General features: G+C 43.0%; 1 protein-coding gene across 3 annotated transcripts in view; it reads right to left on the reverse strand.

Annotated features, from left to right (window-relative positions):
• The window catches only part of MLLT3 (MLLT3 super elongation complex subunit), a 280,717-nt gene extending 267,760 nt beyond the window's left edge, over positions 1–12,957 (reverse strand). Inside the window, exons 1-2 of one of the 3 annotated variants that reach the window (XM_077912123.1) lie at positions 12,674–12,954; positions 11,091–11,271 (exon numbers count right to left, since the gene is read on the reverse strand). In XM_077912123.1, the coding sequence (XP_077768249.1) occupies positions 11,091–11,271; positions 12,674–12,685 (193 nt within the window). In that variant the 5' untranslated portion in view covers positions 12,686–12,954. Of the gene's footprint in view, positions 1–11,090; positions 11,272–12,208; positions 12,368–12,673 lie in introns of those variants that run through there. The other 2 variants (XM_077912125.1, XM_077912126.1) reach the window with 2 other exon arrangements.
• Between the last annotated feature and the right edge of the window lie 1,069 nt (positions 12,958–14,026).

Raw genomic sequence — 14,026 nt, forward strand, 5'->3', positions numbered from 1 at the left:
TCATGAATAAATAAATAAAATCTTAAAAAAAAAAATTCTTCATTATGCAGCAACTCATATTAATTAAAGTATTTGGGGTAAAAGGTATGGAGAACATAATGTCCACTGAACTTTGTTTTTAAACATGCATAATGTTATGGGTGTTTATCACAATAAATAGGTACCTAGAATAATCTGATAGTAGTCTCCCCCCAACACCACCCTGGGAGGGAGGGGGAAGAAGTAGGGCATAAAACCTATCTGCAAAGGTTAAAGGCACCATGTAGACTAAATATATATCCAGATACATTAAGAGGCAAGCAACTCTCGTTACTCTGTAGGCCACCGCTGTTATTAATATTTTAGGAAATTGTTAATGTATATTTTGCTTTTTAAAATCAATACATACACACAGCATTTGGCCTGGTATTGATGGGAAAATAACTAACTAACGATTTCTGCTGAAAAAGGAAACAAAGAAAAAAATCCACTTTTGGCAAAATTAAATATTTTAAAATTTATTTGGCTCAGAGAATATTAATCTTCTGACATGGATAATAACTCTAATTAAATTCAACTGATCATCTTCATAATCATTTATGAACATTATTTTAAGTAAATGGACCTCAGAATTAAATTCAAGATAAGCCATAATTTTCTTTAAAAAAAAAAAGATGAAAAAAAAAAATGATGCATTGATTTTATCCAAAAAAGTTAATTGTTAACTACTACATACCAACTAAATCACACCCAAATACTAGCCTTATCTTTTTAGAAATTCAATGATAATAGCCTTCTTCAGGCCTAAATCACTACAAACTTATCATACTTAAGTTAAAAGGATTACATCATACAATATTATTTCTTAAAACAATGTTCTGGATCCTTTATGGAATTGCCATCCTACCACGGTCGGGAGCCATAGTATCAGGGGATACCTACCATTCAGTAACAATGTTTCCTAATGAGTTAATCTCAAAGGAAAACCTTAAATTAATCCACACAATAAATTTGATTTTGCCTGAAAGTAGGTGTAGAACTTTTCCCTCTTAAACAGCATCTACCATGGTTACCACCACTTAATTAAATTCTACATCATGTCTACAAAAGCAGTTATTGCTGAACATTCATCTGCTAATACAAGTGAATAATTATTCAACATTTTAAAAGTAAACATTTACCACCATTTATTACTAGCTATCTTTTTGCACCAGCAACACTGTGACTCTCTGTGTCTACATGCAAGATCACTTCACATTTCTAGGCTTCTGATTTAAAGTAAAGAGAGGATAAACAAAACTGGAGAATCTCAAATGTCCTTTCCAGCTCCACAAGACACAAGCATGTTGAAGGCAGGGACCTCCTCTTTCTCTTACTTCTCCCCGGGTCCTTTCCCGGGGAGAACACACATATAAAGTCTGCACATATAAAGTCTGTTGGTTAAGCACATTACCAAGCCCACAAATTATATTCTTAAACAAAACCCCAAAACCACACAGGAAAACAAAACAAAATAGATCAATTTGGCAAAATTAAAAACTTGTGTATGTCAAAGAGATACCATACATTAGGCTACAAGAAAAAGAAACAAAAATGAGACAAGATATTTCCAATACAAGTAACAAAGGATTAACATCCTACAGATAAGAAAAAGACAAAGATCTCAATAGTTTCCTTTTCAAAAAAGACAAAGGATATTTTTAAAAGTCAATGAAAAAGAAATCCAACCGGTCAATAAACACATAGAAAATGCTTAACCGGGGATCCCTGGGTGGCGCAGCGGTTTGGCGCCTGCCTTTGGCCCAGGGCGCGATCCTGGAGACCCGGGATCGAATCCCACATCGGGCTCCCGGAGCATGGAGCCTGCTTCTCCCTCTGCCTGTGTCTCTGCCTCTCTCTCTCTCTGTGACTATCATAAATAAATAAAAATTAAAAAAAAAAAAAAAAAAAAAAAAGAAAATGCTTAACCCCACTAGAAACCAGAGAAATGCAAATGAAAACAAAAGATACCGTATTTCAACTAAATATAAAAATAAGAAATCTGAAAAATAACATTGGCAAAACTCTACAGAAAATGGTACTCATTCCCTAACAGGATATAAACTGTCACAACTTCTTTGTAGAGCCATCTGACAATGTCTAACACAAATGAAAACGCACATACAACTCAAATTCCAGGCCTATATCCAAAATCCTGTTCATCTGTACAAGGTAACACATTCAAAGATGTTCAATGCACAGAACAGAAAATGACCTATCTATTCCTTAATAGGGGAACAGAAAAGTAAGCACGGAACGTCTTCCTACTACCATCAAATACTGAACAGAAGAAATTAAAGGAAATAAACTGACTCTCTACAGATAAAATGAGTGTGGAAAAGTTCAAACACACAGAGGGGGGAAAATAGCAAGACACAAAATTATTCACTCATGAAAATGTTCTGGAATTAAATTGTGGCAATTAGCACACAACCATGTGAATATCTTAAAAAGCCACTGAATGTTACACTTTAAAAGGGTAAATTTTATGATATGCAAATTATATCTCAATTAAAAAAAACAGTATGATACTCTTCATGGAGATTTTAAAGCATGATATACTGCAATATAAAAGTGCAAATGTACATAAACAGAATGGAAGAAAGGCTGAAGAAAGTTGTGAAACATCTAAAAGCTCTAGCTGCATCTGTAATACCTAATTCTCTAAAATCAAAACAAAGAATCAAATATGATAAAATGTAAATATTTATTCAACCCTGGTAGTGAGGATATGTTTGTTATGTCATTTTTTCCTTTGTGTTTCCCTGTTTTGTTTTGGGTCCTTTTTTTTAAAATATAATAAGGGGATCCTTGGGTGGCGCAGCGGTTTAGCACCTGCCTTTGGCCCGGGGAGTGATCCTGGAGACCCGAGATCGAATCCCACGTCAGGCTCCCGGTGCATGGAGCCTGCTTCTCCCTCTGCCTATGTCTCTGCCTCTCTCTCTCTCTCTCTCTCTCTCTCTGTGACTATCATAAATAAATTTAAAAAAACTAAAAAAAAAAAAAAAAAGATTCTAGATTAAGAAAAATAATAAAATAGGGGATCCCTGGGTGGCGCAGCGGTTTGGCGCCTGCCTTTGGCCCAGGGCACGATCCTGGAGACCCGGGATCAAATCCCATGTCGGGCTCCCAGTGCATGGAGCCTGCTTCTCCCTCTGCCTGTGTCTCTGCCTCTCTCTCTCTCTCTCTCTGTGTGACTATCATAAATAAATAAAAATTTATAAAAAAAAAAAAAAAAAAAAGAAAAATAATAAAATAAAATAAAATAAGGACACAAAACAGGCATATCATAAGCAACAAATAGTAAATATATACATACCTAAAATATATTCAGCATTGTTAATCAAATAAATGCAAATTAAAGTGAAGTTTTGCTTCATCCAGCAAACTGACAGATTTACAAAAAAAAAACAAAAAAACAAAAAAAAAAAAACAACAACAACTTGTAATTCCCAGTACTGGCAACCATGTGGGGAAAAGGAAACTCTCCCAAGCCCTGGGGAAGCATAAACTGGTACAGTCTTTTTGGAGGAAACCTTGGTGATATGTATCTAAATTTAAAATCTATACACCAAAAATAGATAGATAGATAGATAGATAGATAAAATCTATACACCTTGTCTCAACTATATCCCTTCTGGGAAATTTACCATGAAGAAATTATAGGAAAAAACATAAAAATGAACGTCTAAGATGTTCATCATAGCATTAACTATAACAAATTAAGCCTAAGAACAATCTAAATGTCCACACGAAGTTATAGTACATGTATATTCAATGTAATATCATAAAATCCAGCTCTAAAAAGATATTTCATCACCTATCAGGAGGGTAGAAATGTTTATTTATGCTGTATCCCCAGCTCTTAGCAGTGTTCTAGCCACATAGGAGCTCCAAAAATCACCTCAACAGGTGATAAATTCAAGCTAATTTATAGTTAATGTGTGTGTTTCTATAATACATATAAGTACAGATATCTACTAAAATATTAATTATGGTTCTCTGTGAAGAATTTTCAGGTAACTTTTTTCTTTATATTTCTATGGTTTGTGTGTTTTTTTTTGTTGTTGTTTTTGTTTTGTTTTTACAATAAACACACACCTATAAATTAAAAAATAACACCGTTTCAATTGCATGCAAAAAAATATGGGTTTCTTATAAAAGCTGCATTGTACAACTGTGCAAGTTCTGTACTTGCACACTGTACAAGTTCTATATCTCTAAGTTTAAAAAAACTAATGAATTACCTGTAATATCAATGGACTCTTTTCAGACAAATTATATTCTCAAAAATGAATACAGCACTACACACAAGAATAAAGAGAACCACAAAATATTAAAAGAATAAAAGATTAAAGCATGAAAATATAGTAGGTTATGAGGAAGAAGATGAGCTATAGGGACTCTGGCCACTCACACAAAACAAAATGTTGCAAAGGAATATTACATACATACATACATTAATATGTATCACTAAAACAAGAGATTTTCTGTTTCTACAGGGTAGCTTCTTATTTGAGGAATAAAACATAAAAATCAAACAGGTATAAATGCCAAGGGAAAAAAAAAATATAGAATTCTGTATTACGGGGATCTCTGGGTGGCTCAGTGGTTTGGTGCCTGCCTTTGGGGCGTGATCCTGGAGTCCCGGGATCGAGTCCAGTGTCGGGCTGCCGGCATGGAGCCTGCTTCTCCCTCTGCCTGTGTCTCTGCCTCTCTCTCTATATCTATCATGAATAAATAAATAAAATCTTAAAAAAAAAAAAAGAATTCTGTATTACTTCTATTAGGACAGTGAGAAACCCTGAGATCAAAGATCAAAATTATTCTCAAATCTGCTCAATAAATACTAAAGTCTAAAGTTCAGTAATACACCAAGTCCTTGCTAAAGTATGTATGCAGCAATTGTGTTTTGCATCTCTTCCCCTCTGAAGTATCTAAGCTTTCGGAGTTATTTTTTGAAGACATAAGTCACAAGAGAGTTTAAAAAAAAAAAATCCACATCTTAGAACTGTAAAAGCTGTGTTAAGTAATAGGGGTCATCTGTAATAGTTGTCCAAAAAAACACTAAAGTGCTAAGGTTGGCCCATGGAAGACCACTGGAAGGAAACTTGAGAGAACCAATAAAGAAGAAAAGTCTTTAAGGTAAACCAATTGATACCCCTCCCCTGTCTACCTCACAGAGGTAGTTCTACAGAGGGTCACCTAAAATAATGGATGTACAAGGCTTCTGCTTCTACAAATAATATGCCATAAACTGGACAGTAATATTAACTATAAAATATATCCACTATAACCCAAGTTTGGATTTTTTCCTTTGAAGGGAAAAAACATTGTTAGATAATTGTTATAATGGAATTTAACCATGCAAATACATTGGAAGACTTATCTTTCCCCTTTCCATTAAATATTCTTACTAGCAAATAATGGCTTTAAAAAATCAGCTTCCACATATTCATAGGGCAGTTGATCTGGGCCAGGTTCTATGTCGACTATTTTATATCAGAGGTTCTCTGAGTGTATTCTGGGGACCTCAGGATCCCAAAAAACCTTTTCCAGACATTGCTTATTTTTACAATGACTGTAAGATATTATTTCCAAGGGTAGGGATCCCTGGGTGGCGCAGCGGTTTGGCGCCTGCCTTTGGCCCAGGGCGTGATCCCGGAGACCCGGGATCGAGTCCCACGTCGGGCTCCTGGTGCATGGAGCCTGCTTCTCCCTCTCTCTGCCTGTGTCTCTGCCTCTCTCTCTCTCTCTGTAACTATCATAAATAAATAAAAATTTTAAAAAAAAATATTTCCAAGGGTAGCCTGGGGGGCTCAGTGGTTTAGCGCCGCCTTCAGTCCGGGGCCTGATCCTGGAGACCGGGGATGGAGTCCCATGTCGGGCTCCCTGCATGGAGCCTGCTTCTCCCTCTGCCTGTGTCTCTGCCATTCTCTCTCTCTCTCTGTCTCTCATGAATAAATAAAATCTTAAAAAAAAAAAAAAAAAAAAAAAAAAAAAAGATTATTTCCCTCCTTCACTCATTCTCTCATGAGAACACTGTGGAGTTTTCCAGAGGCTACATGATGTGTGATAACAGAACAGAATGAATGCAGAAACACATAAGCTCATCCAGCTATTTCAAAGCATCAAAAAGATTTGTACACACAAAAAGTAAAATAATATCACACTTCTCACTTTTTTCTGAAAATGCTCATTTTTCATTAGAATATTGCTTATATGCTAATCTTTAATGGGTTAATGACTGTTATCTTTAAACAAATTAATACATAACTTTTTAAAAGTCTCAGGTTTAATTTCTAACATCATACATATTAAATAGGTATAACTTACAGAGGAAAATCTCTTTGGAGTCAATTTTTAAAAGCATAAAGTGGTCTTAAGACCAATAAATTTGAGAACAGCTGATTCATATTTAATCCTCAATTTATGAGGTAATGGTTCTATTCTTTCATCATTCCAGGAACACAGATGAGAACACAAGTGAGAAAACAGACACAAAAAAGGACTTGCTCAAAATCACACAAGGAGTTCTTAAGCCAGCATTTGAATACAAGTCTATAGTTCCTAACCCTAACTCCTCTCCACTGAGCAACAATATCCACCCAAGATGCTCTATATTGGGTATTCGCTCTTTGTCTTGTAGTCTTAAAAAGTAACGAGTGCTCACTGGAATGTTTTAAATGTATAGAACTTAAAAAAAAAAATCAAACACTACAAAAAACTCTCATCATTGCCAACACCGTGAACACCCACCAGAGAAAACTACTAATAGCTGGGTTCCCACTCATCCAAAATTCATTTATTTATACACATACACTTTTTATTTGTATGAGCACATTTTTTAAATGGGATCACACTGAGTTATGAAATAGCAACTTAAATTATTTCATTTCATATCTCTTGAAGATGTTCCTGCATCTACAAACAGATTTATCTCCTTTTAATAGATCACCATCATTTAACTGTAGCGAAATTTTTGCTATTTAAAAAGTCACAAGATATACGCTATAACTTTGTGTAGCTGTGAAGCTGTATCTGTTGGAAAATCCCTGGAATTGCTGGGTCAAAGGGTATAAACGCTTTAAATCTAAATAGAGGTTGCCAAATGCCCTCCAAAATGTCCGTGCCCAATTTACATTCCCACTAACAGCATATAAGATTTCCTTCAATAATTCAGCTTTTAAGGGTCTTGGAAAATTGTGTTTTATGTTGCTTCAAAATGCCAAGTACTAGAACTGCTCTCAATGGTCATCTTAATTCCATACAGAACTCTACACAAATCTTCTAACACTCACTGAATGTATCACATTAGCCATTCATCTTTATTTTTTCCTGAAGCCTTTTAAATACCTCAGAAGAGAAAACACACCAGGTGCACGTAGGATCTTCAACTACCTTGGTCTCGAATTTTAGGTACTCTGATAAAAAGTTATCCAAATTATTGCAGAAGACTATTTAACACAATCAGAACTACACAGTAACACTGGGCTCAATCATTTAAATTAAAGTTCTAAGTGTGGATTTATTGTGCTTTATCTGCCCACACAAAGGACTAGGGCTACAAATAAAAAGCTATCAAATCATACCAGTGGCCAAATTAGCTTACATAAAATAATAAGCAACAGATTTCATATCATAAATGTCAATGGAACAGACTGCAATAGTTAAGAATGGCTGTAATTGGAAAGAAAGTTCACTCAAAGTCACATCATACTGAAAATGAAAACATTAATATTTTAAATGAAATGTTTTGAATGTGACCATTCATTTCAGTCACATCAGACTATTATAAATCTTTGGTACTAATAAATAAGATATGGTCTTTTTTTGCAAGTAGATAGTTTTAAAATGCATTATACTCTGACCTGCCTGTTCTGTAACGGCTAATGGATATTCCAGGCTTCACTATTTCATCAAAATCTCTCTTCTAGGGCTCTGTGCTAGTAATTTTAAATTCAAAGTCTCCAACCCATCTTTGGGACAAAGTAAACCTTCATTAATTCAAGTCCAATTAGCTCAATACTGAAATGGTACACATAATTCTCATTAGGCAACAAGTTGAAAATACTGTAATTTCTTCCTCTACAAGTTCTCATAATATTACTGTGAAATAAAGGAAATCAGGGATCCATGGGTGGCGCAGCGGTTTGGTGCCTGCCTTTGACCCAGGGCGCGATCCTGGAGACCTGGGATCGAATCCCACGTCAGGCTCCTGGTGCATGGAGCCTGCTTCTCCCTCTGTCTGTGTCTCTGCCTCTCTCTCTCTCTCTGTGACTATCATAAATAAATAAAAATTTAAAAAAAAAAAAAAAAAGGAAATCAGCCTGAAAATCAGTGTGCTTTTCCAAACCAAAGACTTACAAAACTAAGGATGCATCCATCTTCCTGGCTGAGCAGTTCATCCTCAGTGTGAAGGTCCACTTCTGTTTATCAGTACATCACTACTGTATATAGTGAAAGTGATTTAACCTGTCATTATCAGTGAAGCCATTTACAGTTTGGAGTATGTGGATTCCTTTTAAATATCTTGTAACTCAGACTTTTCACAAAGCCATTCTTGCAGTTTCTCCCATTTCTAATTTCCCACTTCAGATCTGTAAAATGGCAAATGTAGCACCTTAACAGGTACACAAGTAGACTTTGCAATGCCTGGCATCCTTATTTGTATTTATTCTTATCATTTTGAAAGATGTTATAAGCCAAAAAATAAGTCCCAGGACTAAGTGGCATGTTTGGTGTTACTTGAATTTACAACTTACTATTCCCAACGAACAGAGAAACCTTCTCTTGCAATCTGAATCATGTGTAATTACAGTATGACAAGGTCTCTCCTGGGCTATGTAAGCTGGCATTTTTCCCAGGACTTGTCACATCATGGGAAGCACACATACAAATAAAAATCCAAAAATAAACATTTTAAAACAATGGCTTATAGACTACATAAAGAAACTCCACAGTTGAAAATAAAAAATTGAGGAGCCCAGCCGGCAAGCAGGCATCTCTCACTAGAGACGCCTAAGACATCAGTGTTATCAAGCAGCCTACCACGCCTAGCAACAACTCCCAGGTGTGGGCTTTGCAGGGCAGCACCCTCACGTTCCCTCAGGCTGGACAGAAAATCATTAAGTAGGGGAAATACAGGGGAACATCGAAACATACACACGGAAGCAGAGAAACAGTGGTGAAATCTAGGGAGGTTCGTCATCTTTAATTTCATCATGCCAATTGCTTGATTGTTAAGGCGCCTAAACAAAGTTACCTTAAGAGCTACATCTTCTGCCAACTGACTTAGTTTTCCTAATACAATAAATATTGCTTTTTTTTTGCTCAATGTATTTTATCTCGAAGTGAGCAGCAACCAAGTAGTCCTAACAGTGGATACCAAGGATCTTAGAAGGTGGTTTCTTTTGTTTAAACTCCTCTGCAGTGGCTCTATAGATACATGGAAAGGGAGAGCGGGAAGCATCACACCCAACCTCACACAGTGACAGAAACTTGACAATACTCATCCTAATTACAGTGTTGAGGAAATATGAAGTCAAAGATCTCTGGCTATATTTTGATTTAAAATGCTAACAAAATCTAAACGTTATTTCCTATAGAGCACGCATATTCCTACCCCTCTATTAAGAGGCTGGATTCATTTATTATCCATCAAATTCAACTGTTCAAGTTTTCAAGAGGAGCTATAAAACAAACCACTGAAGGCAAAACATACAATCCTACAACCCATTACATGGGCTCTGGAAACAAAAATAAGCATCAACACAAACCTCTGCCACCTTGAAGGCACACAGCATTTCTCCTTTCTTTATTCAGCTCCTCAATGTTCAATAATTTCCAGTAGCTCTAAGCAGAATGGATTTATTATGATGTTACTCTAAGAAACTGCAGGAGTTCTAGATGCCAATAAAGATTACGGATCAAATGGAAGATAACTACTAACCATTGTGTCGAGTTAGATAAATAAACCTGCTCACAAACAAAGCACCTTATTGTATTTGTACTGTTACCTCCACTAATCCAACTAAAACAACCAGACAGTAGCTTTCCGGAGGCTGAAGGGAATAGAAATGGAATTTCTCAAACCCTCTTTAAATTTCGTCCAAAGTAACATCCCGTTTTTCTTTTTTCTTTTTTTTTTTTTTTTGAAAACTGTCCTGCCCTTGATGGAAACTGTTTGGGACCTGAGGGGCCGAGCTGTGGATTATGCAAACTAGAGACCAAGGCTAAAAAAAAAAAAAAAAAAAAAAACCAAGGTGGGGAAGGGCTGAAGCAGGAGGCAGGACCACATCGTTCCCCCTGAAACTTAGCTTCGACCTTTGCTGAGACCCTCTTCCCCCGCAGATCACAGCGGGCAGACTTCGGACCGCCGCTCAAAAAAAAAAAAAAAAAATCGAAGGGGCCATCAAGTGCCACCGGGGACTAGGGACGAGGAAGCCCCCAGACCAAACATAAAATGCTGACGGTGCCGGGTGGGGGTGGGGGTGGCTAACCCACAAAAAAGGAAAATCTGTGACAACTGGCACCCCAGTGCCTGATACACAGAAAGGAAGGCAGAGAAGACCCTCAAGAGAGGCGACTTCTCGAGACGGAACAATAACTACATCCCATGCATTCCTTGCTAATAACACAGGTAAATCTCAATTTCTCCGGGGGGGGGGGAAGGGGGGGGGGACGCGAGCTGTTTATTCCCTCCAGCCCCACCCCACCCCCACCCCCTCATCCGACACCTCCAAACCCAACAACTAATTGCACCTTCCCCGCAGAACCCGCGGCTAACCCCAGAGGACCGGTGAGGGCAGGCTTGGGATGAATAAACACACTCGACACCTGACGGTCCTTTCTCTGCGGTGACTTTCCCGAAGCCGGAGTGGCGCGCGCGCGGGCGGGAGCCCGGACCTGGCCAGCGCGGCGCCGCGCACCCCGGTCCCGAGGCGACGCCGGGGAGCGCGGGGGGGGGCGGGGAGAGGGGCAGGGGGACCGCCCGGGCCAAGCGATTGTTTCCTCCGCGAGCAAAGACATTTTTTTTTTTTAATCAAGCTCCTTTTGTATTCGAGCCCTACCTCTTTTTGGCCTAGGAAAGCTTTCGTGCAAGTGGAAGACGACTTTCTCCACAAAGTGCTGTATGTTACTGTGCTCCGGGCCGCGCACGAACACCATCCAGTCGTGGGTGAAGCCCTCCACGGTGGGTTTCTTCCTCACCTGGGCGCGGTGCCCCAGCTCCAGCTTCACCTGCACGGCACACTGCGGGCAAGGGGGAGGAGAGACAGCCGTGAACAACAGGAAGGCGACCGTTCGACACTGAACATTGCGCCTGACATTTTTTTTCCTCCTCCTTGAAACGCACATAAAAGGAAACGGCGGTGCCCTGTGCATCCACGTTTCACGCGCGTGGGCGCGCACACCGCACGCCCCCCAAATACACCCCGCCCGGCCCGCCGGGCGCCCGGGGCCCCGCAGCCACAACCGCAGGGATTGTAACGGAATGTTGCCCCCAATCGGGAAGGGGGTCCGGGGCTCGGGGAGGGGGGGGACGGAGAGCACGCTCAGCCCCTACAAGCACGACAACAAATGCATCGGAAACAAATTAGAAGACAATTAGGAGGCGATGCCGGGGCGGTTTCCCGGCGTGGGAAGGGAGGTGGCGGGGGCCCTGAGCGCGGGGTTCTGGGGAGCCCCCTCCCTGAAAGTACCGCGGCGACAGCACACGCCGAGCAAGTCTTTGTGTACGTGTGTGTGTGCGTGCGTGTGGAGCGCTGTGCCAGGCGGAATGGAAACTACAGGCAGCCTCTGCTGATGGGCACAAACTCCCGTGCTCCTAGCACCGGGTCCGTGCACAACAAAAATGAGACGTCGTCACACACACACACGCCCGCAAGAAAACACGCCGAGGCATCCATAACTTAGGGCACCCCGCACCCCCCGGCGAAAAGCCCCCCGCGATCGGCGAGGCCAGCCTACAGAGCCCCCGAAACACACTTCCAAGAGCCAAAGTGGCCCCAAAGTAGCTCCCACCTCCCCCCCCAAAAAAAGGAATTAAACCCAGAAAAGCAGGGGCGGCGGGCGGACAGCCGCCGAGGCTCGACTGCGCGCAGCCCGGCGCGGGGGCAAAGTTGCGAGCCGCCCCGCCGCTGTCAGCCCGCACACTCCGGCTCACACGCGCGCGCCGCGGAGAACGCACCATCGTAGCGGCCGCCGAGGCTGCTCGCCGCGTCCCCGGACCGTGCCCGCCGCTCCCGGCGGCGGCGGAGGCTGAAATATGGCTGAGTTATTATTCGCCTCCTTCCACCGTGTGAGTGTGTGTGTGTGAGTGCGCGCGTGTGAGCGAGAGTGCGCTTCTTGCGATTGCAAAGAGAGGCGAGGAGCGAGGGAGGCGCGGGGGGGGGGGCGGAGGGGCGAGTGTGTGAGTGAGTGTGTGTGTGTGTGCGCGCGCCCGGGGGGGGCGGGGGGAGGGCGGGGGGAGGGAGGGAGGGGAGCGGAGGCTGAGGGAGAGGCGGCAGCTCCCTGCAAGCCGTACCAACCTTTCTCTAATTGGAACCGCGGAGCGCTGGCGCTGTCTGGGCTGCGGCGGCGGCGGCGGCGCAGGGCGAGGGAGGAAAGGCGGGGAGGGGGGTGGCCTTTTATTATTATTTTTGCATGTACTTACCGAGCTAGCCATGCCTGGGGGCCCGGAGGTTTGCTGGGGTGTTGTGTGGTACCCCCCTCCCCCGCCCCCCTCAGCTGTAATTCATGAAGAGGCTGCTATGAATGAGAGCGCGCCCGGGAGCGGAGGGTAGATGGCGGACATTCTCTGCCTTTTTCCCCCCGCGTTCGCTTGCTCGCTCGCTCGCTCGCTTATTAAACTCAGCCCCAAAAGCAAAAGCAGCAGCAGCAGCAGCAGCAGCTCCAGGGCCGGAGGATGAGATTCCGGAGCATGCGCCGTGGCGCCTGACACCGGGGCTCCGAGGCTCACGGGGCGGAGGGAGGGCGCGCGGGCGGGGCGGAGCGCGCGGGGAGGCCGAGCGAGCGAGCCAGGGGGAGCTCGAAGGAGCCAATCACCGGCCACCTCCCGAAGCCCCGGCGGCCCGCACCGCCACACTGGAACGCCCCGCTTAAAGTAACAGGTTCCTACTGGGCAGGGTGCGGGGGGTGGGGAGGGGGGCGGAGGGGGGAGGTGGGGCGGAGGGCGGGGAAGGGGCGCTGCAGTGGGGAGAGCGGCCAGCCGGGGAGCCATCCCAGCCCCTGTGCAAACTCCTCTCGCCCTACAATAAAAAACGGATTAAAACTGCTGGAATGTAGCCACTGCCTGGAGCCCCCAGCAGCCCGAGAAGGGGTGTTAAATCGAGTCTTCGGCGTTAGCGCGCACGGGCGGGGGGGGGGGTGGGGGGGAGGAGGGAGGGGGCTTTCTTTTACTTTCCACCCCGTCTTTTTGTGGTTTTGTGCTGAAAAGGCAAGAACTCACGCCCAAACAAACTTATTTAAGGACGGAGCGAGAGCAATGCCGCTCTACAAACAGACATCAAAAAGCAGAGGCTGAGACGGCTCTAACCGGCACCAACCCCGCGGCCCCCTTCCCCATCCACTCACAGGCACCCGCCCACTGGCCCCACTCCCCGCCCTTCTGCCGCCGCCACGGAAAATTCAAAAATGAAATGAACACAAATGCCATTTCCTTCCAAGGGAACTCCTCCCGCTTTGGTAATCCCCGGCTGGGAGGCAGCACACAGCGGCGCCCAGGTGGAGGTGAGACACCTGGGAGTACCGGGAGCAGACCGACAGGGATGAGGCTTGGAGGAGTCCGCGTCGGCGGGAGTCCCCTCCTGACAGCCCGCCGGGTTGCACCAGAGCGCGGAGCATTGTCCTCGAAGGACACGCGAGGCAACTGGGAGTCTTAAAATAGCAGATAAAGTTAATACTGGCCGTAATGTGCATAAATTGGATTATAATCTTTAGGCGTATTGGTGACAGCCGGCGTAATCCAACTCTGGGTATTAATCCGGTTAGGCTCCCGGGTGACAAC

The sequence above is a fragment of the Canis aureus genome, chromosome 10 (genome assembly GCF_053574225.1).
Source record: "Canis aureus isolate CA01 chromosome 10, VMU_Caureus_v.1.0, whole genome shotgun sequence".
Taxonomy (NCBI): domain Eukaryota; kingdom Metazoa; phylum Chordata; class Mammalia; order Carnivora; family Canidae; genus Canis; species Canis aureus.